The 26,079-nt window shown below is 33.9% G+C and overlaps 5 protein-coding genes across 5 annotated transcripts; 4 read left to right on the plus strand and 1 right to left on the minus strand.

The window, feature by feature from the left end:
- Positions 1-3,529: 3,529 nt before the first annotated feature.
- Positions 3,530-4,141, minus strand: LOC132314935 (WUSCHEL-related homeobox 7-like). Its single transcript, XM_059813706.1, has 2 exons — positions 3,869-4,141; positions 3,530-3,763 (listed from the first exon to the last, which is right to left on the minus strand). The coding sequence occupies exons 1-2, from the start codon at positions 4,139-4,141 to the stop codon at positions 3,530-3,532; spliced, it is 507 nt and encodes a 168-aa protein (XP_059669689.1).
- Positions 4,142-7,606: 3,465 nt separating this feature from the next.
- LOC132314936 (probable caffeine synthase 4) lies at positions 7,607-8,576 on the plus strand. The gene is made up of 3 exons (XM_059813707.1): positions 7,607-7,705; positions 7,820-8,195; positions 8,338-8,576. Exons 1-3 carry the CDS (start codon positions 7,631-7,633, stop codon positions 8,361-8,363), a joined length of 477 nt encoding a protein of 158 aa, XP_059669690.1. The 5' UTR covers positions 7,607-7,630; the 3' UTR covers positions 8,364-8,576.
- Positions 8,577-9,766: 1,190 nt separating this feature from the next.
- Positions 9,767-11,782, plus strand: LOC132312147 (probable caffeine synthase 4). Its single transcript, XM_059810400.1, has 4 exons — positions 9,767-9,901; positions 10,012-10,404; positions 11,022-11,294; positions 11,377-11,782. Exons 1-4 carry the CDS (start codon positions 9,797-9,799, stop codon positions 11,722-11,724), a joined length of 1,119 nt encoding a protein of 372 aa, XP_059666383.1. The 5' UTR covers positions 9,767-9,796; the 3' UTR covers positions 11,725-11,782.
- A 1,715-nt stretch (positions 11,783-13,497) lies between these two features.
- LOC132312148 (probable caffeine synthase 4) lies at positions 13,498-15,824 on the plus strand. Its single transcript, XM_059810401.1, has 4 exons — positions 13,498-13,645; positions 13,754-14,146; positions 14,672-14,944; positions 15,066-15,824. The coding sequence occupies exons 1-4, from the start codon at positions 13,571-13,573 to the stop codon at positions 15,411-15,413; spliced, it is 1,089 nt and encodes a 362-aa protein (XP_059666384.1). The 5' UTR covers positions 13,498-13,570; the 3' UTR covers positions 15,414-15,824.
- A 1,213-nt stretch (positions 15,825-17,037) lies between these two features.
- On the plus strand, positions 17,038-19,711 carry LOC132312149 (probable caffeine synthase 4). The gene is made up of 5 exons (XM_059810402.1): positions 17,038-17,192; positions 17,281-17,673; positions 18,217-18,489; positions 19,080-19,383; positions 19,460-19,711. Exons 1-5 carry the CDS (start codon positions 17,118-17,120, stop codon positions 19,534-19,536), a joined length of 1,122 nt encoding a protein of 373 aa, XP_059666385.1. The 5' UTR covers positions 17,038-17,117; the 3' UTR covers positions 19,537-19,711.
- Positions 19,712-26,079: the final 6,368 nt, after the last annotated feature.

Raw genomic sequence — 26,079 nt, forward strand, 5'->3', positions numbered from 1 at the left:
TTGGGGTGCGTTCCTCCACCGCCACCGCCACCGCCACCTATCATAGGAAAGCCTGACATAATTCTCCTATCCATTTCTTTGATCCTATCCTTCTGAAACTATGATGTTTAGTTATGAGCTTCTGAACAAAAGATGATAGTTCGATACACATATATATAATAATACTTCAATGTAAATTATAAAATGAATATTTTTGGTACATTAAACCATGTAAATCATATGATGTAAGCGGATCAGAATGGTTGCGTTGTTTTGTTTAAATGAGAGCTGCTTTGTTTTTGGGAATGTCAGATAATACTGACAGATTTTTCAGTGCATAAAGAAGGATAAACATCATCTCTTTCAACCTTTCAATCCTCAAACAGACAGCAGCTTAGTTCCAATTTTTATTTAATAAAAAAATTAATTAAATATCATAGACTCTATTAAATTCCTACCAAGTTGAGTTTGAGATATGGTAAGAGAGAGAGTTTGAGTAAAAGGCAGAATCTGGGTGGGTCGGGGCGGCATTGCCACACACCCCCCACCCACGAGAGTTTGTGCAGGGGACCAAAACGAGAGGTTGCAATAAATATAATTTGTCGTTATAAAATTTATTGATTTTTTAATTTTATTATTATTAAAGGTTAAACAAATGGTCTTTGGGGATAAATATGCGTGTGTGTGTGTGGGTGATGAATGATGATATATACAAAGTCCATGCTATGATTGGGTTGGACTGGACAGGCTCAAAACACCTTAAACAACTGTTTGGTCCAAAAGACAAAACCCGTTTTTTTTGGTTCAAAGAAAATAAGCCCGTTTTTTTTTTTTTTTTTTTTTTTTTTTTTTTTTCAGAATACTTATATATTGGGCTGAAAATAGAAAATTTGAAAATAAATTTAACTCGTGTCGTATGAAATTTATAGAAAACTTTAAGGTGGATTAATTAAACCTATTCTTGAAAATCCGAATCTTGTAAAACATAAATTTTTCATTGGTATTGTAGTTCTTTCCGCAGCTCTTTCTTTCTTCATTTACATATAAACATATATAAAATCGATTATATTAATTCAAGAAAGAAAAATACATTGTCCCATCAAGTTTAATAAAAATGCATAAACTTTTTTTTTTTTGTGACACATTTTAGTCTTAAGATATTTGTGATAAAGATATGTAAAACTATAAATACACTACCTCCGTCCCAAAAAAAGTGTCCTTAATGGGGAACCGTGTCAGTTCAATTTGTGAGAGTCACAGGAGAAACTGAGGAGTTGTGAGACCAAAATGGTATATACGTGGTATATGCTAATACTTTTAATTGTCACTTGAATCCACCGGATTGAGATGTTGGACCAATGCCCAACAGTCAGATTTTGCAAAATTTGCTTTGGGCTTGGGCTTCTTGCGCAATGTTTTGTATTAGCTGAAAGTCCATGAACTTTTTGGGGCTTATCCCATTTATTAGTTCAAATTATCAAAGTGTGGAAATTGTAGGGCTTGTCCTAGATTGGGCTTGGGCTTCTTGCCCAATGTTTTGTATTGTTGGAAAGTCCATCGTTTTGGGCGTACTCCCATTTATGGGTTTGTGAGCTTACTACCTTAGATACTCAAGTCACGTAAATCGAGAAGCAGCAAAATTTTCATTTATGGGTTTGTACAGGTTACTTACGAATATACAGCAGGTCCATGATCAATTTTTGAAAAAAATTCCTGAGCTTAGCATGAACTTTTTGGGGTTACTCCCATTTATGGTTTCCTGTTTTACCTATACAATTAAATTTACCTTTCAAAAAATAAATTGTATAACTACTTCTTGTATAACTTACTAAAGTAATAATCTTGTTTTGTTAACACTTTACAAATTTCTTTTTCTTAATCTTTCATCAATATAATAATAATATATATTTTCCAAAGTGAAATCAAAATATTCAAAATGTTTTCCAAAAAATAAATTTTTTGAAAAATTGAAAAACAATTAAGAAAAACTAATTCTATACCCAAAAATGATATTTACGCCGATGGATTTGTCCCTTTTTTTTTTCTTTTTTTTTTTCTTATCTTATTCTCTATATTTTTCTTTCTAAAATTAATAACAATAGCACCTTTTTATTAGTGATCTATCATCTACGCAACCAAAAGTATTGATCATGACATCGATTTAAAATGGCTTAATCTTGGGTGGGCTTTTTTTGCAATCAAGCTGGGCTAGGCCTTCTAGCTTTTGTTTAGAATTCTAATTGGGTCCTTAACTGTGGTCCAGTTAAATTCCAATTTTTGGGCTAAGAAGATCATTTCTGTATTATATACCGATATAATTTTGTACAGACTTACATTTATATCTATATCTATACAATTGCTTAATTTCTGATTAAAATAAGAAGATGAAGTATTTGTGAGATATAATTCCTTCTTGCTCCACCCGGGGACTTTTTTTTTTTAATTTTTTTTTTATACGTTTCTTTTCTTTTCTTTTCTTTTCTTTTCAATATTAGGATAAAAAGAAAAGAAAAGAAAGAAGAGAAAAGTCCTTTTGCTTCAACATCATATATACCAAATAGAGAAAACGGAGCTTCTATAAAAGATTCAGTTTGTAGTCGTCGAAATTTTGAAATAGAAATCATGTCAAGATTTGTTCAACTTATGATATTTTACGCAACAGAGAATTTTATTTCGAGAGGAGAATCATTGTAAAATAATATATTAATCAAAGAATATTATAAGAAAGAAAATATGTGACAAATATAAGAATAAAAATATTAATTATACGCATTGAGTATATGTGTCTTTATATTTTGAAAGTGATACATAAAATTATACGCATTGAGTATATAAAATTACAATAATAAATTTAAATAAGAAGGAAAAAATAAAGTTACCTGTATTATACAAGAGTTCAAAAAGAAGAATTTTAAGAAGTGAAAAAAAAAAAAAGAAAAAAAAAATAGAAAGAAAGAAAAATGAAAGAAATAAGATTTGATTGAAGAAAGTGAATGCAATTTTTTTTAAAAAAAAGGAAAGTAGAGGAATTTGATGGGTAAACAAGGAAAAAAAAAAAGAAAAAAAAAGTAAAAGATAATTTTAATAATTGAGAATTTTAGAGGGGGCATACTATAAAATATATATATATATATATATATATATATATATATATATATATATATATATATATGAAAAAATAATTATTAAATGGTTGGGATCATATGGTCCCCGCGAACTTGACATGCATTAGAATTACCGAAAAAAATAAAAAACCTTGACATGCATTACAAATAGAAAAAGTGAATAAAGGACATTTAATTGGATGGCAAGGTGACTATGTAATAATTATTCATATGACACGTGAAACAATAGAAAAAACAGTGCTTCTGTGAGCATGCAAAGGAGATCAATGTCTATGCATTTTAAAAATTTCAACTCACTGATTCTGCTTACACTAACTTCTAAAGTTTTCAGCTATTTTTGAACGATCTTCTCTCTCTTTCCAAGCTAAACCTAAGCTCCTTCGGAATCATCACCCTGATTCAAACAGATTCGATCTTCACATATTTTACAGGAAGCTTAAACATAAATCTAATGGCGGATGCTCCTTCTCGGTTTCAATTGTGTACGAGAATGACATTTTCTGCTTCTCTGATTCCAATTCATGGAATGTGTTCAACGGAAATAGTTGCAAAGTCTCCATTACCTTTTCAGGCTCTAGAAGTACCTGATTTATCTCTGCAAACTTTGCTGAAAAACAAAGAAAATGAACATTAATTGTTGACTTACGACTGTTTGGCAGCTAAGAAAATGCTCAAGAAAACATTCAACTGAGGTCTGCATAAAATTGTTGTGACTTACGCTTAGTGGATGACCGGATCTCATTTTGTTCGGCAACTGATGAAACTCTGCGACGTTTCTGTCTCTCTCTAGCTTTATGATTCTGAAACCAGTAAAATACATTCTTACTCTCGATTTTCCCGTAAAAGCTCAGCTGGGAAGATATCTTTTGGATCTGATCAGTACTCGGAGTTCGTAGTCCTGACCGAAACAGATCGGTCAGAACTTTAACCTGTTCACTGGTCGGATTCCACCTCCCACACTTCATTCCTCCGCCACCACCACCACCACTACCGCCTCGTGGTTTCATACAAAATCCTAACATAATTCTCTCATCCATATCTAAATTTCTTTGATCCTTCTGAAACTGTGATGTTTGGTTCTGAGCTTCTGAATTCAAAGATGCGAGTTCTAGTATACATATTTTATAGTGCAATGAAATGATTATTTTTGGTTTATTTAATCCTAGATGTAAGTGAAGGCAGAATCGTTGTTTTGTTTATGTGACTCTGCTTTGATTTTAGGGAATGTCTGTTACAACTTTGAGGATTTGATCGCGTTGTTTTTGTCTGGTTTTTAGTGTAGAAAGAAAGAGAGATAAACATAAACAAAAAACTGCTACTGTTCAACGTTTTGATCCGCGAGCAGACAAATAAGTAAGTTCTCAAATTTTGTATAAATAATTAAATATCATTTACTCTATTAAATTTCTATTAATTTGAGTTTTAGATATGCATGGTGAAATAGAAAGGATTTGAGCTTATCATCAACAATTCACACATAGTGAAAATTTTAACTCGAGTTGTGCTGAAAATTTTACAATACTAATGTACTCTCGAATCTCTCAGGTGATGGAACCAGATAGTTGATATATTTAAAGACGAATAGAACCTATACTCTTCAAATATAATAAAACTTTTAATGATGTGCAAACTTACAACTATCGTGATTCATCGAATATCTAAACACAATTCTTAAATCTTGTAAATTGAAAAAATTAGGTTAGGCTTGTGCTGCACTTTACATTTTTGACATAAAAGTGGAGAAGAGAAGACTAGATTCATGTAAAATGGATACAAAATGATGTGCATATGATAGAGATGGGGTGGAGATAGGTTTTGAAAATTGCAGGACATTTCTGTCATTTCACTATGAGTGGAAATCACACGAATAATTTTTTTGAAACAAACAAGGTCACCCTGTTGTTTTTTTAGTGATTACTAGGAAACTAGTCTAATGAGTCCAAACCCACCAAGACATAAAAGTGATCCAAGTATTTGTTATAAACTAAGTAGATGTTTGTTAAAGGTTACATGAAATATGAATGCGCTTGCTGGCAAAGAAGTTTTTGAAAGTCAAAGTTCACACTGTCTGATCTTAGTTGGACGGTTGTGATCAAATATTATTGACATGGATACTGGGTTAAGTTGACCATAACTAGAGTACATTGGGAATAAAATAATGGGTTAGTCCAGAGACAAAAACTAGAGGACAATTAAGTCACCAAATTCAAATTTCAGAGAGAGAACTCAAGAGTCAAGACCAAATTGGAAGGGGACCAATTTGTCTTTTCTGATGTCCTGTGCCTCAAGTGTTAGGCAAGTAACGTTCTTAAACAAATTTATTTGGCTCGTTCATCTTCTCTTTGGATCTAGGTTGCATAAAATTAAGATAAACATTTTGGTTATAGGTGATTGTGCAAGAAATATAAAAAAGAAGTCATGACTTTTTGTATTTTAGGACTTGTCCTTCTATGGAGGCACTTAATTAATAGGCCTGATTAATTATAAACTCTCAAATAGGTGAAAGTTTTAGACCTTGCAAATTACACTAATGCAATTTGAAATTTAAAATACCTAAACTTAATTCCTACAAATTACAACTTCAAGGTATGTTACTTCTAAGGCCATCTGGTATGGTATATGCTAGTTAACAAAAGTGAGTTTTTACTTAGTAAAAGCTTGTGGCGTGGGATGGCTAGATATTAGACCCCCACACATTTTTTTTTTTTTTTAAAGGCTAGCCACATGCACTTGTGGCCAGCCTTTGCAAATCCCATTAACTCTTTTCTTTCAATATAATTTTTCCTCACTCCCTTATTTTCTTTCTTGGGCGAGTCTCACCAATTATTTATTCATTTGTGGTCAATCTTATACTGTAGAGTTGAATTGGTTACACACTGATACTAATCACGTCAACTCACCAATAGGCCAGTGGCCTAACAGTATTGGCCTCTTATTTCTCAAAGGGAGGTCGGAGGTTCAAATCTTAAAAAAGACATACGTGTGTGAATACCAACTAAAAAAAAAAATCATGTCAACCCAATTATTGATATGACTAGGTAAAAATTGTGCATGGCTAATTGGTATAGACATAGTTACGTACATAGCCAATCAATATAACAATGGCTATATTGCCACGCTGTGCAAGTAAAAAGTTGCTATATTTAACTATTGCATTTGGACTGTATTAGACCCACAGAAAGAGAAAATAAGGAGAGGGAAAAAATGAAAAAGAAAAAGTGGGGGCCACAATTTTGTTTAACAATAGAAATGGTATTCATCTCCAATTTTGTATTAACCATTAAAAATGCATATAATTGATTTGGTTTAAGAGGTCCCTCTCACTAAAAGAGTATATATATTTAATTTAGATGTATTAAATAATTAATTTGACTTTTCACATATTTCAAAAAATTAATTCATTCAATAATTAAATAAGAAGAATTCATGCTTTTTTGAGACCTCCGGAGAGTATTACTCGTGATCGATTCACTTGATAGGATCTGACCCCACTAAAACAAGGACCTCCAGAATGGTTTCCGCGTAGAGTTGGTGATTGGGAAAGGGTGTTGCGTGATTATGTTGTAGAAAAACGCAAACCACATCTTTTGGACTCGTAAATATTTTCTTTCCAATACAATTTTCTCTCTTCCTCTTACTCTCTTTCTTTGGTGAGTCCCATCAATTATATATTCATTTGTAGTTAGTCTCGTGGAGTTGAACTAACCAAATACTGTTACTAGTCACGTCAACTCAATTGTTGACATGACTAAACAAAAGTTATGCTTAGTATAATACACTGTTGTTAGTCACGTCAACTCAATTGATGACATGACTAGACAAAAATTGTGCATAACTAGCTGATATCACACGCTGTTACTAGTCATGTTAACTCAATTGATGATATGACTAGGGAAAAATTGTGCATAGTTAATTGGTATAGACATAGTTATGTACATAGCCAATCAGTGTAACAATGGCTATATTGGCTAGCTCTGCACGTAAAAAGTTGCTATATTTAACTATTGCATTTGGCTGTATTAGACCCACATAAAGATAAAATAGGGAGAGAAAAAAAGAAAAAAGAAAAAGTGGGGGCCACCATTTTTTTTTAACAATAGATATGGTATTCGTCTCCAATTTTGCATTAAGGGTTTTAATCCATAAGTAATGTTTTAAGAGATATATATATTCTTTTACTTAATTAGATGCATTAAATAATTAATTTAATTTTTCACATATCTTAAAAAGTAATTAAATATGAAGAATTCATACTTTTTAAAAATTTGTCGAGAGCATTACTCGTATTCGATTCACTTGAGAAGATTTAACCCCCACTAAAACAAGGATCTCTAGAATGGTTTCCACAGAGTTGGTGATTGCGAAAGGGTGTCGCATGATTCTGTTGTAGAAAAATGAAAACCGTATCTTTTGGAGCCACAAAACTCAACATAGTACATCTTGAAAAGTTGAAAGTGAAGCAACACCAACTAGTGTCTTTAAAAAACTGCTAAGCAATGAAAACTAGCTATGCTCAAAACAACTCCATGGACGTGAATGAAGCACTTTACTTGAACAGAGGAGAAGGAGAAAGTAGATATGCTCAAAACTCCAAATTCACAGTATCTTTTTCCAACCACTACACTTATTTATTTATTTATTTTTTTGTTCGTTCAATTTTCCATTCAAAAGTGAAGCTTTAGCCCAATTAACATAACCAAAATTGCTCTGTACAGCAAAAAGTGGCTTCCATAACCAAACCAATATTAGAAAATTCAGTTCAATCTCTGTTTTCAAAAGGATTCCACCAATGCAAGCTTCTCAATGTGGCCGATTTGGGTTGTTCTGCTGTTCCAAACACATTCTCTGTGCTTCAAACAGTAAAAGAGACCGTTGAAAAGAAATGCATGGAATCGAATTGCCAAACTCTGGAAAGTCAGTTTTACTTGAATGATCTTCCTGGTAATGACTTTAATTCTCTGTTTAAGGGATTGTCTGGATTCTGTGACCAAACACAGGGTGCGTCATGCTTTGCGGTGGGAGTTCCTGGTTCTTTCCATGGCCACCTTACACTTTGTTCATTCCTCTTACAGTGCCCACTAGCTTTCCCAGGTATATAAACCCACCATTAGGTTAAATTTAATGTTTCATAAGTTTTAAACAGCAGGTTGGTCCTAGTATATATATCTATAGGCTATATAATATCTACTTTATTAATGTATTTGAATGGAAAATGGAGAATGTGAATGACAAGGTACCCAAAGGACTCACAAGCAATGAAGGCAAGCCATTAAACAGGGGGAAGATGCACATATCCACCACAAGTCCTCCGGTCGTAAAAGAAGATTACTTTAGTCAGTTTCAACAAGATTTCACCCTGTTTCTCAAGTCTCGCTCCGAGGAGATGGTTCCTGATGGTTGTATGTGTTGGAATATATATATATATATATATATCTAAATAATAAAAATTATTTTATGGTCCTATGTAGTACTTTTTTAAAATAGGATTGTAACAATAATATATATATATATATATATAAAAAGATATGGGTTTCCAAACTGGGGAGGCTGAATATATATATATAACAATAATATAATCAAATATATATAATATACATATAATATATAATATATATATAAAAAGATATGGGTTTTGATTTTTTGATTTTCTTTTATATCATTTTGTTTTAACTTTTTTTTTTACCAGATATTTTAGATTTATGCTTCTTTTTAATTAGGTTTAATTTTAGTTTTCTTCCAATGTCTACAATTTGACTTAGAATATGCCTAATATTAATATTACTGATGCAAATATGAATGGTGGAAATGGTAATTGAAAAAGAATAGTGATCGTATCAAAAAATAGTATTTTGCATGAAATGTATCATTAGAGCAAAATTGCTAAAATGTAGCATTTTAACATTGTAACACTTGTTAAAATATAAATTTGACATGAGAAAATAATTTTTAGTATTGAAGATGGTGTAACAGGCTAGCCAAAAATTGTGCATAACTATTGTAGGCATTGTTATGCACATAGCCCGTCTTACAATGGATATTGGCTGACTGTGCACGTAAAGATTGCTGCTATACATTTGCATTTGGACTGTATGGTAACAGAAGGTTTGACAATCTATTTATTAGACCCACAGAAAGAGCAAAAAGGGAGAGAGAAAAAACAAAAGAAAAAGCGGGGGCCACAATTTTTATAACAAAAGAAATGGCATTCATCTCCGAGGATTAAAAATGCATATAATCGATAAGTAATGCTCCTAAGTTTTAAGAGAGGTTTCTCTCATGAAAAAAACGTGATGAGCTTTTTATTATTATTATTATTTTATTATATTTAAATGCATTAATTTTAGATTGATGAAATAATTAATTTAACATTTAATACATTTCAAAAGATTAATTCATTCAATAATTAAATAAGAAGAACTCAAGCTTCTTGGAGACTATTGAGAGTATTAGTCATTTACTGCACTTGAGATGAGAGGATCTGATCCCCACTTAGACAGGACCTCCATAATGGTTTCCACATTTAGTTGGTGATTGCGAAAGGGTGTCGCATGATTGTGTGTAGACGAACGCAAACCACGTCTTTTGGACCCACAAAACTCGAAAGCAACTGTCTTTAAAAATTCCTCACCACCACATCTTGAAAGTGAAGCAACACCAACTAGTTACTAGTGTCTTTAAAAATCTGCTAAGCAATGAAAACTAGGTATGCTCTAAACAACACCATGGACGTGAAGGAAGCACTTTACATGAACAGAGGAGAAGGAGAAAGTAGTTATGCTCAGAACTCCAAATTCACAGTACATTTTTGCAGCCTCTACACTATTTTATTTATTTTTTTATTTGTTCAATTTTCCATTCAACAGTGAAGCTTTAGCCGGATTAACATAACCAAAATTGCTCTGTGCAGCAAAGAGTGGTTTCCATAACCAAACCAATATTAGAAAATTCAGTTCAATCTCTGTTTTCAAAAGGATTTCACCTATGCAAGCTTCTCAATGTGGCCGATTTGGGTTGCTCTGCTGGTCCAAACACATTCTCTGTGATTCAAACAGTAAAAGAGACTGTGGAAAAGAAATGCAAGGAATCGAATTGCCAAACTCCGGAAATTCAGTTTTACTTGAACGATCTTCCTGGTAATGACTTCAATTCTCTTTTTAAGGGATTGTCTGGATTCTGTGACCAAACACAGGGTGCGTCATGCTTTGCGGTGGGAGTTCCTGGTTCTTTCCATGGCCGGCTTTTTCCTTTGAACACCTTACACTTTGTTCATTCCTCTTACAGTGCCCACTGGCTTTCCCAGGTATATAAACACACCATTAGGTTAAATTTAATGTTTCATAAGTTTTAAACAGCAGGTTGGTCCTAGTATATCTATACATACACATATCTATACTTTGAGTTTGAATTCTATACAAGAATGGATTTTGGAATTTTTTTTTCCCAAAATCCCATTAATCCTATTTCCAAGAAAATGCGTGAGAATATATTTTCCCCAAAAAAAAAATAATAATAATGGAATTGATAGTTTAGTGATAGTTCCAATAGGAACAACTGTAGATCACTCTATTGGCAATTCTCTGTCTCATGACCTTGTATTTAATCATTTTGATGTGAAAAAAAAAAGGGAATCTGTTCTGCTATGGGATTGAGAACTCAGTTGCCGTTAATTATCCCAAAAAAAGAGAAATTAGTTGCAGTTTATGGAATTTGATTTAAAAATCAAGAAAAATGGAGATATGTGGATGATTTTGATTTATATATCATTCATAGCCTACTAGAATACTACGAAATTCCAAGAATGAAGTTAGCCGAGTGAACTAAAAACCTATAAAAACAAGAAAAGTTAGATGAGCAAGGTAGCACCTATATAGTATCTACTTTATTAATGTAGTTGAATGGAAATTGGTGAATGACAAGGTACCCAAAGGACTCACAAGCAATGAAGGCATGCCATTAAACAGGGGGAAGATGTACATATCCACGACAAGTCCTCCGGTCGTGAGAGAAGCTTACCTTACTCAGTTTCAACAAGATTTCAGCTCGTTTCTCAAGTCCCGCTCCGAGGAGATGGTTCCTGATGGTTGTATGGTCTTGATACTTCAAGGTCGGCAATCTGCAGATCCCTCGAGTAGGGAAAGCTGCTGGAAATGGGAGCTCTTAGCTGATGCCATTGCGGAAATGGTTTCACAGGTAAAATTCCCACTCTCTTCCTTTGTGGAGTTTGTGATCACTTTTATATTTATTCTCACTCTTTTTAATTTCCTCTCAACAGGGATTGGTTGATGAAGAGAAATTAGACTCCTTCAACGTACCGTACTATTCGCCATTACTAGAGGAGGTGCAAGATATAGTGGAGAAGGAGGGATCATTTGCAATCGAGCGTTTAGAGAAGTTTGCACTTGAAGTTGGTGAGAAGCAAGAAAAAGATGCATGGAGTAAGGGAGAAAAGGTTGCCAAGGCTATCAGGTCCTTCACAGAATCATTGATCTCATACCACTTCGGAGAGGAAATAGTTGAAAATTTGTTTCACAAGTTTACTCATATAGTAGTTGAGGACTTGGCCAAAGAATCAATGCACACTACAAGCATTGTTGTTGTGCTTAGCAGGATCGTTGGGTAGCCTATTCTCAAAGTTTAAGACCTTGCAAATTCTATGCAATGCTATTTGAAATTTAAAATCCCTAGCGTATAAATTACAATCTTATGCATTAGTTTTGTATTGCCAAAATAATAGTATTAAATACACTCTTAAAATAGTAAAGGTGTCAAATGGAAAAATAAAAATAAAAAAAATTTACGAATGCATCTGTAATTTTATGTCACTCAGTGTCTTCAACCAATTACCTCTTTATCACATAAATAAAAATACATTTACTTTATTACCATATCATCAATTTTCCACAAGCATTAAAGTATGTTTCCTAAAGAAGCACGGTTTTGTCAAGCCCCTTGGCATTAACGGTTAATTTAGGACCAAACTACTTCTCAAAATTTATTATTTTAAGGGTTCATTTGTTTTTCAAATCATTTTATAATTTCAGAAAAAAGATATTGCCGGATAAGTGTTCTAATCACAAGTTCTCATACATGGAAAGTTCGTACTTGCATTTCAAAAAGGAAAAGGAGAGAAAAAAAAGTGTTTTAGTTGGACTTGGCTAGACCATTAAGTAGTTGAAATTTCAATTCCTACTTAAGTCATATAATACTTTTAACTCTCACGATTGACACAAACTCTTATTCCTGATTTCATTATGTGTGATATGTATATTGGGGTGTGAGTTTTTTCTACCAAGGTAAAAGTAAAATAAAATTTAAAAGCAAATAATAATAATAATAATAATAATAATAATAAATAGATAAAATTTTTACAAGTGAGGACTTGGTGAGGCCTAGGAGGGCTGAACTGGGCAATGAAGCCCAAACAGAACAAAAGATGTTAGGGAACCAAAAATACAACTAAACCATCGGCTCAATCGAGACCCATTCGTTAGCCCATATGTTCTAACAGTTATTCACTTTTGTTCTCAAGTTTTTTTGTTTTATTTTGTTTTTGATTTTTTTTTTTCCTGTCGCGCTAACACTTACGCCTAGCTCTTATGTCGTATTATTTTTGAATAATAATTTAAGCTGTCAAATTTGGTCCCTAACTTATTACTCATTATTGTGTAAAAGGAAAAAAAAAAAAAAAAAAAAAAAACTTACCACTCATTATTTTTTTCATTGTGTAAGATTTAATAATACTAGTAATAATAGTGGTGGTAATAATAATAATATTATTAATTTTATTATTTAAATAATAACGAAAATAAATTGTATAATTTCATAATTCAGGAATTTTTTTGCATTTTTGTTGAAATATAATAATCATTCAAAAAGATAACTTTGGCATTTTTTGAATACATTACACAAAAGATGAGAGGTTGATTTGCAACCTAGAATTGTACAGGAGGTTACTTTTCATTTTTGTGATCGTACTTATTTTATTTTATTTTATTTTATTTTATTTTATTTTTACTTTTGCCTAATACTACGTATTACACATACTCTTAAAACAGTGCAGGTATCAATATCGTGGAGAGTGGCGCCAAAAGTGACAAGATCCATGCATTGTATGGATGTGGCTTTTTGTATGTAGGGTACACCGTTGTCTATTTAAAATGTACTGAACCATTGAGTGGCACTTGACAGGGTCTGATTGGGACAAAAGGCGCACATCTTTGAGTGTGGACCCACAAAAGTCAAAATAGTGGGTGACAACAACGACATTTTGAAAGTGAAACAAACAACTAATTACTGTCTCATTTTAATTGTGGATTTAAAAAGATGTGAATCACAATTCTATTTCACTTTAATTGTGGATTTCGGATTATGAGTCATATTTTTTTAAGGCAACAAATTAAAGTGGAACGAAAATAATATAAAAATATAAAAACCATGAGTAGTAAACTGAATAGCAAGAACAGACGATGGACGTGAAGGAAGCACTTTACATGAAGAGAGGAAGAGGAGAAAATAGCTATGCTCAAAACTCCATATTACCGGTACATTTTTGCAACCTCTACACACTAATTATTTATTTATTTGTTCAATTTTCCATTCAAAAGTGAAGGTTTTGCCCAATTAACATAACCAAAAATTGCTATGTGCAGCAAAAAGTGGCTTCCATAACCAAACCCGTATTAGAAAATTCTGTTCAATCTCTGTTTTCGAAAGGATTTCATCTACACAAGCTTCTCAATGTGGCCGATTTGGGTTGTTCTACTGGTCCAAACACGTTCTCTGTGATTGAGACAGTAAAAGGGACTGTGGAAAAGAAATGCAAGGAATTGAATTGCCAAACGCCGGAACTTCAGTTTTACTTGAATGATCTTCCTGGTAATGACTTTAATTCTCTGTTTAAGGGTTTGTTTAGATTCTGTGACCAAACACAGGGTGCTTCATGCTATGCGATGGGAGTTCCTGGTTCTTTCCATGGCCGGCTTTTTCCTCAGAACACCTTACATTTTGTTCATTCATGTTACAGTGTCCACTGGCTTTCTCAGGTATGCACACACACACCCAATTATGTTTAAATTAAATGTTCCATAATTTTAAAAAGCAAGTTGATCCCAATATATCTACACATATATGTAGTTTAGGAGTTTGAATTCTCAATTGTTTATCCTTCCATAAAAAAATATACTACTCCAAGAGTCCAAAACAATATGAGTGAATCATGCCCTCTTGATCAAGTAATTAATTAGCTGCTTGAGTACAGATAGACATCTCATTCAATAAATTTAGCATAGATTAAGAATTCTCTTGTTTCCAGAAACCCCTTCAACATTGTTGCCCAACAAATGTGTAGGCTGAGAATACTTTTCCCCAAAAGGAAGAGGAAAATGATTCTTAGGGCGATCAGTGATTTGCTAGACTGACAACAAAGTGTGTAAAAAGCAAATGAGAAGGAAAGAAAACAATTAACATGCCATTTGGTATTCTATTATCAGTACAACCTCAATATGAACATTGAACAAGATGTAATAAGCCTAAACAAAGTTCTTGAATGGAAACTGGTGAATGACAAGGTACCCAAAGGACTCACAAGCGATGAAGGCTTGCCATTAAACAGGGGAAAGATGTACATATCCACGACAAGTCCTCCGGTCGTAAGAGAAGCTTACCTAACTCAGTTTCAACAAGATTTCACCCTGTTTCTCAAGTCCCGCTACGAGGAGATGGTTCCTGATGGTTGTATGGTCTTGATACTTCACGGTCGACAATCTGCAGATCCCTTGGATAAGGAGAGCTGCTGGCATTGGGAGCTCTTAGCTGAGGCCATTGCCGAATTGGTTTCACAGGTAAAATTGCCAAATTCTCACCTTCTTTGCGGATTGAAACTGAAACGCCATTGCAACACATCTTAAACCATCCAATTATTATTATTATTATTATTATTATTTTTTCTTCTCTCTCCAACAGGGAATGGTGGGTGAAGAGAAATTAGACTCCTTCAATGTACCGCACTATACATCATCACTAGAGGAGCTGCAAGATATAGTGGAGAAGGAAGGATCATTTGCAATTGAGCGATTAGAGAAGTTTGCACTCGAAGTTGGGGAGCAGCAAGAAAAAGATGCATGGAGTAAGGGGGAAAAGGTGGCCAAGGATATCAGGTGCTTCACAGAATCACTGATTTCGTACCACTTCGGAGAGGAAATAGTTGAGAAAGTGTTTGACAAATTAACTCATATGGTAGTTGAGGAGTTGGCCAAACAAACATTGCACGCTACATGCATCGTCCTCGTGCTTAGCAGGATCCTGGGATAACTTCGTGTTCTAAATTGAACTCTGGAATAAAATTTAGAACTCAGAGAAATTGATGGACAGAGAGTTTAAATTTGTTGCAGTTTGAGCTGAATGCAAGGTTGTGATGCTCTACTTCAATGGATAAATGAATCCAATAAACTCTTCCACAATATCTAGTAATGGTTTTTTTTTTTTTTTTAAATTATAATTGAAAATCTCTATATCTGCATTCCAATATTGTAGCTGGACGAAATAAAGTTGTGTAAGAATATATATATATATATATATATATATTTGAAATAATTGTGTAGTCTGAGACGGTTTCAAAGGATAATTGTGTAAATTTATTTTTAGAAAAAAAGAAGTGGAGTGTAAAAGTAGAGGAATTAGATGCTAATAGCATTTCCTGTATATATATCAATGGTTTTCTATTATTGTAGACTCATTATTTCATTATTATTATTATTATTTTTATGATATCCATGGCTTATATTTAGGATTTTTGTTATAAATTACTTTGAATTTGTTTAAGACTAAATTAAAAAAATCTATATAGCTATTGAGCAATGCTCTAAGTAACACAATCCATCTAAAAAAGTGCTGCTTTTACGGTGCCAGCTCCCACTCCACACATGCTCTCACTCCCACTCCCACTTTTATTATGTATGACTTAAATTTTGCCCTTTTTATTCTTGAATATACCCTCGATTCCGCTTTATGCAACAGCGGAGCCGGTGCATGTCCCCCGCCCACTATATATATTGTATTTTTTATAAAAAAATTTACATAAATATATGGTTTTTTTTATTATTAATTTTTTAATATAATGCTGCCACCCCTTCTAAAATTATTAGTTTCTAAAATTATTTCTTAATTTTTTAGTAGTACCTTTTTTTTTTCTTTTTTTTTTTCTTTAAAAAAATTAAAATTTTCATGTTAAATTGATGTCTATTTATTTATTTTTTTTTCCTTTTGTTATTTTTCAATTTTTTTCCTTCCAGTTCTTCTTTATATATATATATATATATATATATATATATAACTCTGTGCCCCTCAACTGAAATCCTCGCACTTGGTTTTATGTAACTTAGGTAATGCTGTGAAGAGAAAGGTGATAATAAGTAATTTCAATCTCATAATTACTGAAATCTTTGTTAATATCGGATTCAACTATTCTCAAAATACATTTGTATATTGTATTTTATAATACAATTAAATTATGGATGTAACAATAAATAATAATCCAGAATTTGTGCACGCCATTAAATGAAATCAATGATGTAAAAATAGTATAAATTTGTTTTATCATCATCGATAGTGTTGTAGTGTTTTACGAGTATGTTTTTATTTCAGTATAATACATTCATTACATCACGTAAGTATTGTATCTTCCGTATAATAATATATTGCACAAGTGTTTGCATTGTATTGGTGACTAAAACAAGGAAATCTTTCGAAATAGATTTGGTGTATTGGGACAGGGTGTGTCTCACGATTCTGTCGTGGCAAAAGGCACACCACATCTTTGAACTCACAAAAGTCAAGATAGTGACCCAAATTCTTCACCACCACATCTTAAACAAACTTTTTTGTCACGTCAAAAAAAAAAAAAAAAAAAAAAAAAAATTGTTTACAAAACTGCACAACAATGACAACTATAAGCACCCAACTTAAACAAGAAGATAATTTCAAAAAAAAAAAAAAAAAAACTTTAACAAGAAGACCATGGATGTGAAGGAAGCACTTTACATGAGTAGAGGAGAAGGAGAAAACAGCTATGCTAAAAACTCCAAATTCACGGTATACACTTTATTTATTTATTTGTTCAATTTTCCATTCAAAATTGAAGTTTTAGCCCAATTAACATGACCAAAATTGTTCTGTGCAGCAAAAAGTGGCTTCCATAACCAAACCCATAATAGAAAATTCAGTTCACACTCTGTTTTCAAAAGGATTCCACCTAAGCAAGCTTCTCAATGCGGCCGATTTGGGTTGTTCTGCTGGTCCAACCACATTCTCTGTGATGAAAACAGTAAAAGAGACGGTGGAAAAGGAATGCAAGGAATTGAATTGCCAAACACCGGAACTTCAGTTTTACTTGAATGATCTTCCTGGTAATGACTTCAATTCTCTGTTTAAGGGATTGTCTATATTCTGTGACCAAACACAGGGTGCGTCTTTCTACGCGGTGGGAGTTCCTGGTTCTTTCCATGGCCGGCTTTTCCCTCGGAACGCCTTACATTTTGCTCATTCCTCTTACAGTGCCCACTGGCTTTCTCAGGTACATACACACTCAACCAATTATGTTAAATTCAATGTTCCATAAGTAGTTGGTCCTAAATTCCTAATATATCTATACATATTTTATATGTGTTTGTGAATTCAATGTTCCATAATTAGTTGGTACTATAGCAACCACAGTAGATCACTCTAATTACCAATTCTGTGTGTGGCCTTGTATTAAACCTTTTTGATGTACAATTCCAAGAGAGAGAAAAAAAGGATCCATTTTGCCGTGGGATTGAGAAATTGGATGCAGTTTATGGAATTTCATTCAAAAATCAAGAAAATGGAGAAATGTTGATGATTTTGATTCATTGTACATCATTCATAGCATAATAGAGTACCAAATGAGAAGGAAAGAAAATAAATTTAACATGCCATATCTGTATTATTATTATTATTATTATTTTTTTTTTTTCCAGGACAGCCTGAATATGAGAACAAAATAGGAAAAGTAATTAGATGATTTGTACATAGTATCTACTTCATTAATGTTATAAGCCAAAACTAATCACTTCAATGGAAACTGGTGAATGACAAGGTACCCAAAGGACTCACTAGCACTGAAGGATTGCCATTAAACAAGGGTAAGATTTACATATCCACGACAAGTCCTCCGGTTGTAAGAGAAGCTTACCGAACTCAGTTTCAAGAAGATTTCAGCATGTTTCTCAAGTCTCGCTCCGAGGAGATGGTTCCAGATGGTTGTATGGTCTTGATACTTCATGGTCGACAATCTGCAGATCCCTTGGATAAGGAGAGCTGCTGGGTATGGGAGCTCTTAGCTGAGGCCATTGCCGATATGATTTCACAGGTACAGTTGCCAAGTTCTCACTTTCTTTGTGGATTGGGACTGAAAAGCCATCACAACACATCTTACACCATTAAGTTTTGTGTTTTAAATTTCAATATATGTATCTTTCCTACTTGAGGCTTGGGCTTCATGCACATTATATATTTCCTCATTCATTTTCCTACCAATTAGTCCTAATAGCTCTACCTTTCTAAGTGCATAAATATTCCAGACCGAATATTCTTTATCCTATTTGTGGGTTTTATCTATTTGACGTTATGGATGTGCTTTAGAACCCATTCACTATATCAAAGGAATAGAAACCCTATCTAAGAATCAGTTTCCTTTAATTAATGAGAGATAAAATACACAAAAACGGCAAATTTTAATTCCCTAACCTACAAATATTTTGCACTTGGTGCAACTCAACATCCTTGTCCTCTCTACTGCCTCAGTAATTAATCTGCAAAACTATTGATCACCATCACAACTCCACACTTGAAATATAAGTTTCCCTACACGCTAATTGTCCAATAGTGTTTAGTGGTCACTTTATATTTTCTCTACCTCTTTGTTCTTCTTCTTCTAATTTTTTTTTTCTGCTCCCACAGGGATTGGTTGTTGAAGAGAAATTAGACTCCTTCAATGTACCCTACTATACACCATCACTAGAGGAGGTGCAACATATAGTGGAGGAGGAGGGATCATTTGCAATTGAGCGTTTAGAGACGTTTGCACTTGAATTTTTGTTGGACAAGGAAGAAAAAGAGACAAAGGGGGAGAAGCTAGCGAAGGGTATCAGGTCCTACACAGAATCATTGATCTTATACCACTTCGGAGAAGAAATACTAGAGAAATTGTTTCAAAAATTGACTCATATAGTAGTTGAGGACTTGGCCAAAGAATCAATGAACGGTACAAGCATTATTGTTGTGCTTAGCAGAATCCTGGGATAGTGTTTCCACTAAATTGGGATACTTAGAATGTGCAGGCGTGCCAGAATTTCGAAAGATTCAGAGAGGTCAAATGAAAAGGAAATTTCTTTTGGAACGATCAAAGCGATTATAAGGTTTCGGATTTGCCTTCGATGAAAGGACTTTTAATTAAAACTACAATGCTATCTAATGAATTGAAATGCAATACTGAAAGTAAGTGCATGAATGTAAAGGAATTGAAAAGACTTATATTGAAATTGCTTGAATTGAAATACGAAATATTGAATGTTGATTGATGTCGTTGAGAGAGCCTCCAATATAACCTTAAGCCAACTATTTACAAGAAGGACCCATGTCCTTTTTAGAAACTGTCCACTTCTTTCTTGCAAGACACTTGTCTTATGCTCAGCTGCCGAATTCCAACTTCCAAACCCATGATCTATGAGTTTCTACCACTGCTACCATGTGTCTCACGTTCTTCAAACTATTCATCTGAATATGTATATATATCACGTAATTTAACAGCTTCAGTCTAGTTCCATTTTGAAATGAATTCTGTACAACACACGTTCTCCTAATCCCTAATTTTTAGGAACTACCTTCCTTAGCCGTGTATTGATTTTATACTCCTTAGAGGTAGAGGGACTTCTAAGCTGAAGTGACAATTTATAGAAGTTTGGCCCACGTCCTCCTTGTTTTCGGGAAATCATTCAGTCCACAACTTTATTGCCAACTGTTGTTATCCTGCCATACCCACCTTTCTTGTTCTGCTGGATGCTTCCACCGTGTTGGAATCTTTTTCCTTTTCAAATTTGACATGTGTTAATTCAGCTTTAGATCATGATTTAATCCACTTGTCCTCTTTTCAATACATCATGTTATCATTGAAGTGGCTGACCATTGGCCTATCACTTTTATGTACCAACAAAAAAGGAATATTTTGCACTTATATTTTGCACTTGGTGCAACTCAACATCCTTGTCCTCTCTACTGCCTCAGTAATTAATCTGCAAAACTATTGACCACCATCACAACTCCACACTCGAAACTATTAATCTGCAAAATTTTAATTCCCTAACCTACAAATATTTTGCACTTGGTGCAACTCAACATCCTTGTCCTCTCTACTATCTCAGTAATTAATCTGCAAAACTATTGACCACCATCACAACTCCACACTTGAAATATAAATTTCCCTACACTCTAATTGTCCAATAGTGTTTAGTGGTCACTTTATATTTTCTCTACCTCTTTGTTCTTCTTCTTCTAATTTTTTTTTTTCTGCTCCCACAGGGATTGGTTGTTGAAGAGAAATTAGACTCTTTCAATGTACCCTACTATACACCATCACTAGAGGAGGTGCATCATATAGTGGAGGAGTAGGGATCATTTGCAATTGAGCGATTAGAGACGTTTGCACTTGAATTTTTGTTGGACAAGGAAGAAAAAGAGACAAAGGGGGAGAAGCTAGCGAAGGGTATCAGGTCCTACACAGAATCATTGATCTTATACCACTTCGGAGAAGAAATACTAAAGAAATTGTTTCAAAAATTGACTCATACAGTAGTTGATGACTTGGCCAAAGAATCAGTGAACGGTACAAGCATTATTGTTGTGCTTAGCAGAATCCTGGGATAGTGTTTCCACTAAATTGGGATACTTGGAATGTGCAAGCATGCCAGAATTTCGAAAGATTCAGAGAGGTCGAATGAAAAGGAAATTCCTTTTGGAACGATCAAGCGATTGTAAAGTTTTGGATTTGCCTTCGATGAAAGGACTTTTAATTAAAACTACAATGCTATCTAATGAATTGAAATGCAATACTGAAAGTAAGTGAATGAATGTAAAGGAATTGAAAAGACTTATATTGAAATTGCTTGAATTGAAATACGAAGTATTGAATGTTGATTGATGTCGTTGAGAGAGTCTGCAATATAACCCTAAGCCAACATTTACAAGAAGGACCTATGTCCTTTTTAGAAACTGTCCACTTCTTTCTTACAAGACACTTGTGATACCCCCAGATTTTCGGATGCGGGTTGGCCAGGCCCACGCCCGATTACCCGAGGATATCTAACCAATTAGCAATTAACAAACACAGAATACAATTAAGATAGCAGGAATGAATAAAAATTTACTGAAAAGAAATTAAACTAAAAGTCCTTTATTTAAAAAAACCCTCAGAATAAAATTTTATAAATAAATAATTAGTCTGATACATCCAACTTCTCCAATTTTAATACAACTCGGAAATCCATCTCTAATGGAACCTTAATAATAATCCAAACTGAAATGAAAGCTACTTAAAGAACATCTAGAGTAAACCATGGAGAAAAGTCCTATGTCGTCGGAAGAGTGAGTAGTAGTCTCTGCTCAGCACGATCAAGTCCAAGTCTGGAACTGATAAGTACATGAAAAATAGAGGTGGGTCAGGCCCACGAACAAGTTCTAACCTACTACAATCCAAGCAGAGACTCGATACGCATATACATTCTAACCAACTCAACAATAACTAAATAGTCCATAGATATATATATATATATATATATATATATATATATATATATATATATATATATTCACACTACAGGACTCTCACTAGACTACAGGCCCGTCTCAACTTGACTAGTAGGCACCATGCAAAACACACCTGAGGTGGGCATGACTACCTAGATCTAGCAGGGTACACATCTAACCATCACAGCCAGCTATACATCCTACTGCATATACGCTCCCTAACCGTCGACTCTGAGACTCAAGCTCATATCGCGGTACCATAACATAAATATATAAAGTCCGTTCCAAGTGTGTCATTAAAAAAGTTTGTTGACCTGACACCTAGTTATAAGTAGGACTTAACTTTTGTAGTTAATCTATCTTATTTCAATATAGGCAAGACTTAGTGTTTGAACTAATCCATCCCCAATATAGGTAGGTTCCAGTCTTTTGAACTGAGTCATCCCTAGTATACCACCGTCCCATACCGATGCATAGACATCCATATAAGTAAGACTTAACTTTTTATAGTTAATCCAACTCATTCCAAAATAGGTAGGATGTAGTGTTTTACCAATCCTTCCCTATTATGCCACCGTCCAATACCGGTGCATACAATCCATCAATCCAGTAGATGGTAATACAAATATATATATGTAAATACCAACTAATCCATAATAAAATAACAAGAGCCCATCACCTGTATAACCAGTATATGTGTATAACATGTTTGTTCTGTTCTACCAATACATAATTCTCTAATAAGATTAAAACACAGAGAACAGGTATAATCCATTATGTAATTCACTATGAGCATAATAATAATATTATCATAATTAACATGCTCATTTTAAACCATTCCAAGATATTCAGTAAGTTTATAAGACACAATACTGTATATTTAGCAACTAGGTTCCCATTAAACATAACAGAGTAACTAAGTTCCAGTAATTGATTATACATGTCATACATATAAATATCAATTTATTTCCCAAAAAAGCACAACAGAATATACCAATTCACATGTTTCCTTTTATACCAAACCAACACTAACTGAAACAAGTTAAATTCTGTATGTCAGTTAATCCGTAGCTAGCAGTAATTAAAGCTTAAGCATACTTGTTCCTACCCCTGGTCCATGATCAACATGGTGTAACCATCCATAATAATCTGCTAAATTAGATCATAGGCAATTAAACCTCTACATCTCCAAAAACTGTAACCAGATTTGCATCTAACAATTTATGCATTGTTTTACTATAAACACCAGTGTTTTAATCCATGTTAACCAACCCTTGGAAACTTTAATATGGCATTAGAACATACTGAAAACCCCAATTATACCTTCTAACATGATCTGAAATCTCTAAAATCCAACCCTCGTAGCCCAAACGGTCGCCGAAACATCAAAAACTGGGAAAACCTTAAAGGAGCCGGCTCTAAACAAGTTGGAGCCGCCTCTAAACAAGATGGAATAGGCTCTAACTCACTTGGAGCCGCCTCCAAAGAAGTTTGAGCCGGCTCCAAAATATTTTGGAGCCGCCTCCAACTTCCTCCTCTCTTCTCTGCTTCTTCCCTTCAACTACGTCTTCTCCGGTGACGTCTAGTTTGATCAGTCCTTAACTCCAATGATTTCTACTGATTAAAATTAAGTTTTAATGCCCCAGATATTGTAAAAACCGTTAATCCTAGATCCACTCTAATTAGAACAAAGTTCTACAAGAAAGAATTTAAGATAAACAAAAACGAACATTAAACTATATACCGTTACCGACGAACCTAAACATGCAAACTAGATTAATATCTTCCAGTATTACAAGCTAATTTAACTCTGTTTATATCCATTCACATGCATTATACATCCAGTTCTGTGAATTAGTTTATGAGTTAAACACGAAAGATCATAAAACAAGTAGTATACTCATGGCTATCTTTAGTGAAAAATACAAAGACATATAATCCAGTTTAAGTTCGATTCTTATTTAATCCTGGAGTTGAATTAGACATGCAAAGAACACAAGTCCATGAGATAGAGTTAGGATTAGAACCTGCCTTACACCGACGTCTTCCTAAATTCCCCGGTGAACACTCTGTTTGCCCTTTCCAGTTTCCCTCTGCCTCCACCAACGTCCACCAACATGAATAGGGTTCTAAAACCCTAGGCAGAACTTTAATCATATATTTATAGGCTTAAATAATCCTAGGTTCAATTAAACCCTAACTGACTTACCCGGCCCATAGACCAACCTATGACCTAAACATATCGGCTACATAAGTGAGATGTATTAAATAGCTAAACCCTAACCTAATTTAATAACCTAATCTTGCAACAATGAAATTTAAATAGAATACTACAATTAACAATTTAAATAGCACACAATAATTAAACAATTTAAATAAGACCAATAAGTCACACAAAATAAGTATATCTGTTACATTCAAATATCAATTAATAAATGCAAATCAATAATTATTTAATTTAAATGAACACATCAACACATAGCCACGTAAGCACCCAGAAATAATAAAAGAAATAATCAAAAAAAAAAAATTAAATAGTAAAATTCCAATTATATCCCTTTTTAAAACTAGGGGTATTACATTCTTTCCCCCTAACAAACGGAATTCAGTCCTCGGAATTCATGAAACTCTAAATTATTTATGTTAAAATTCATTTCCATTCCATTGTGGATGCTGCCGCCATGCAGGAGCTCCACTGAATTCCAAATCCTCCTAGGAAACGTATGAGTTCCATATCAATGAAACATAAAAGTTATGCAATACGTAAGTTGTATGGAGCAACTTCCTATCCTTACCCAAATTGTTTAAACAAGGTACAGATCCAAATTTCCTCCAAGGTACATAGCATAAAGGTGTAAAACTTCTATGTGTCTCATCCTAACGTTGCAAATCACGAATCGATAGGCTACCGCCTAAATGGAGAAACACCCTCCATATAAGTCAATGTAATATATAAAATTGACTTTCCACAGTAATGCACCTAACTTCCGTTATAGAAGACATCCCCAAATCAACTGTTTCCCACTCCCATTTTGATTTAGGCAGTGGCAAATATCTCCAATGGGCTCCGGTTATCCATCATTTACCTTTTAAACAAGTGTTACTCCTGTAGGCAGTTATATACATGTCTCGTCCCAAACCTGATCCCTAGAACTGACAGTTGATGTCTTAATGTTCCGTAAAACCATCCGAGTGCATTAAGAAGAAGTGTTGATTTTTTTTTTTTGAAATCGCATTCATTCGGACAACACTAACAGAAAACTACAAATCGCCCGTCAGTACCTTAAGCTCTAATTGAGTAAAGTACACCTCCACGAAGATCAACCCCAATATGTGCAGTTGACTTCCTTATTTCCTGTGATAACAACCCATGTCACTATTATACAAGCGAACCTGCCACTGTAAACTCAACAATGAATCGCAGGATATGCATATCCGATTGGTTGTTGAGAGCATCCACCTCCCTATTCCTTTCCCCCGGACAGAACTTAATGCAAAATGTGAATCACCACATTGAGGCATCTAAGTTGTCTTGTAATGCCCTCTATTTATACGAACTGATGACCCACCAGTTTGCAATAAACCAGAATTTAGCTAATTTAATAAAGAAATGAACCAACATCCCTACTAAATCCTGACCCTGTGTAAAAGTTAGCAACCCTTCATCCAAATCCGTGAAAAGGGTCTATCAGTTAAACATAGCAAATGTCTATAAGAGTCTCGTAATCTCGAATGGTCCATCTTGGTCATATTAGAAATGGTATCCAAATCACCACGTCCCTCTACTTGCCGATCCTCCAAACAACTGCTTCATACCATGAAGCATTTTATGTTGCACCGGGATGCATCAAGAACTAAGAGATGTGAATCTCAGTCCCTATATCCTCCTTTCCATTTGTCTACAGAAAGTACCAACTGGTCTGGTACCACCAGCTTCCGTCTGCACCATTACTTACATCGAAGCATTGTCAAAAGCTAACCCTACAACTGTATCTACGCATCACCAGTTAGTGATAAACTTACCGATAATACAATTAACTGGTAATTCCATTCATCGAAGGTCAACTTATTATGATTTTTTTCATACACACCGTGCACCGCTTCCTTATATAGGTGTTCGGTCTCACCTTCCTATCCTTAACACACCCTACTTTTCTAA

Source organism: Cornus florida, unplaced genomic scaffold, assembly GCF_030987335.1.
Source record: "Cornus florida cultivar Cherokee Brave unplaced genomic scaffold, ASM3098733v1 CherokeeBrave_3.0.0_Hap2_Chr06, whole genome shotgun sequence".
NCBI lineage: Eukaryota > Viridiplantae > Streptophyta > Magnoliopsida > Cornales > Cornaceae > Cornus > Cornus florida.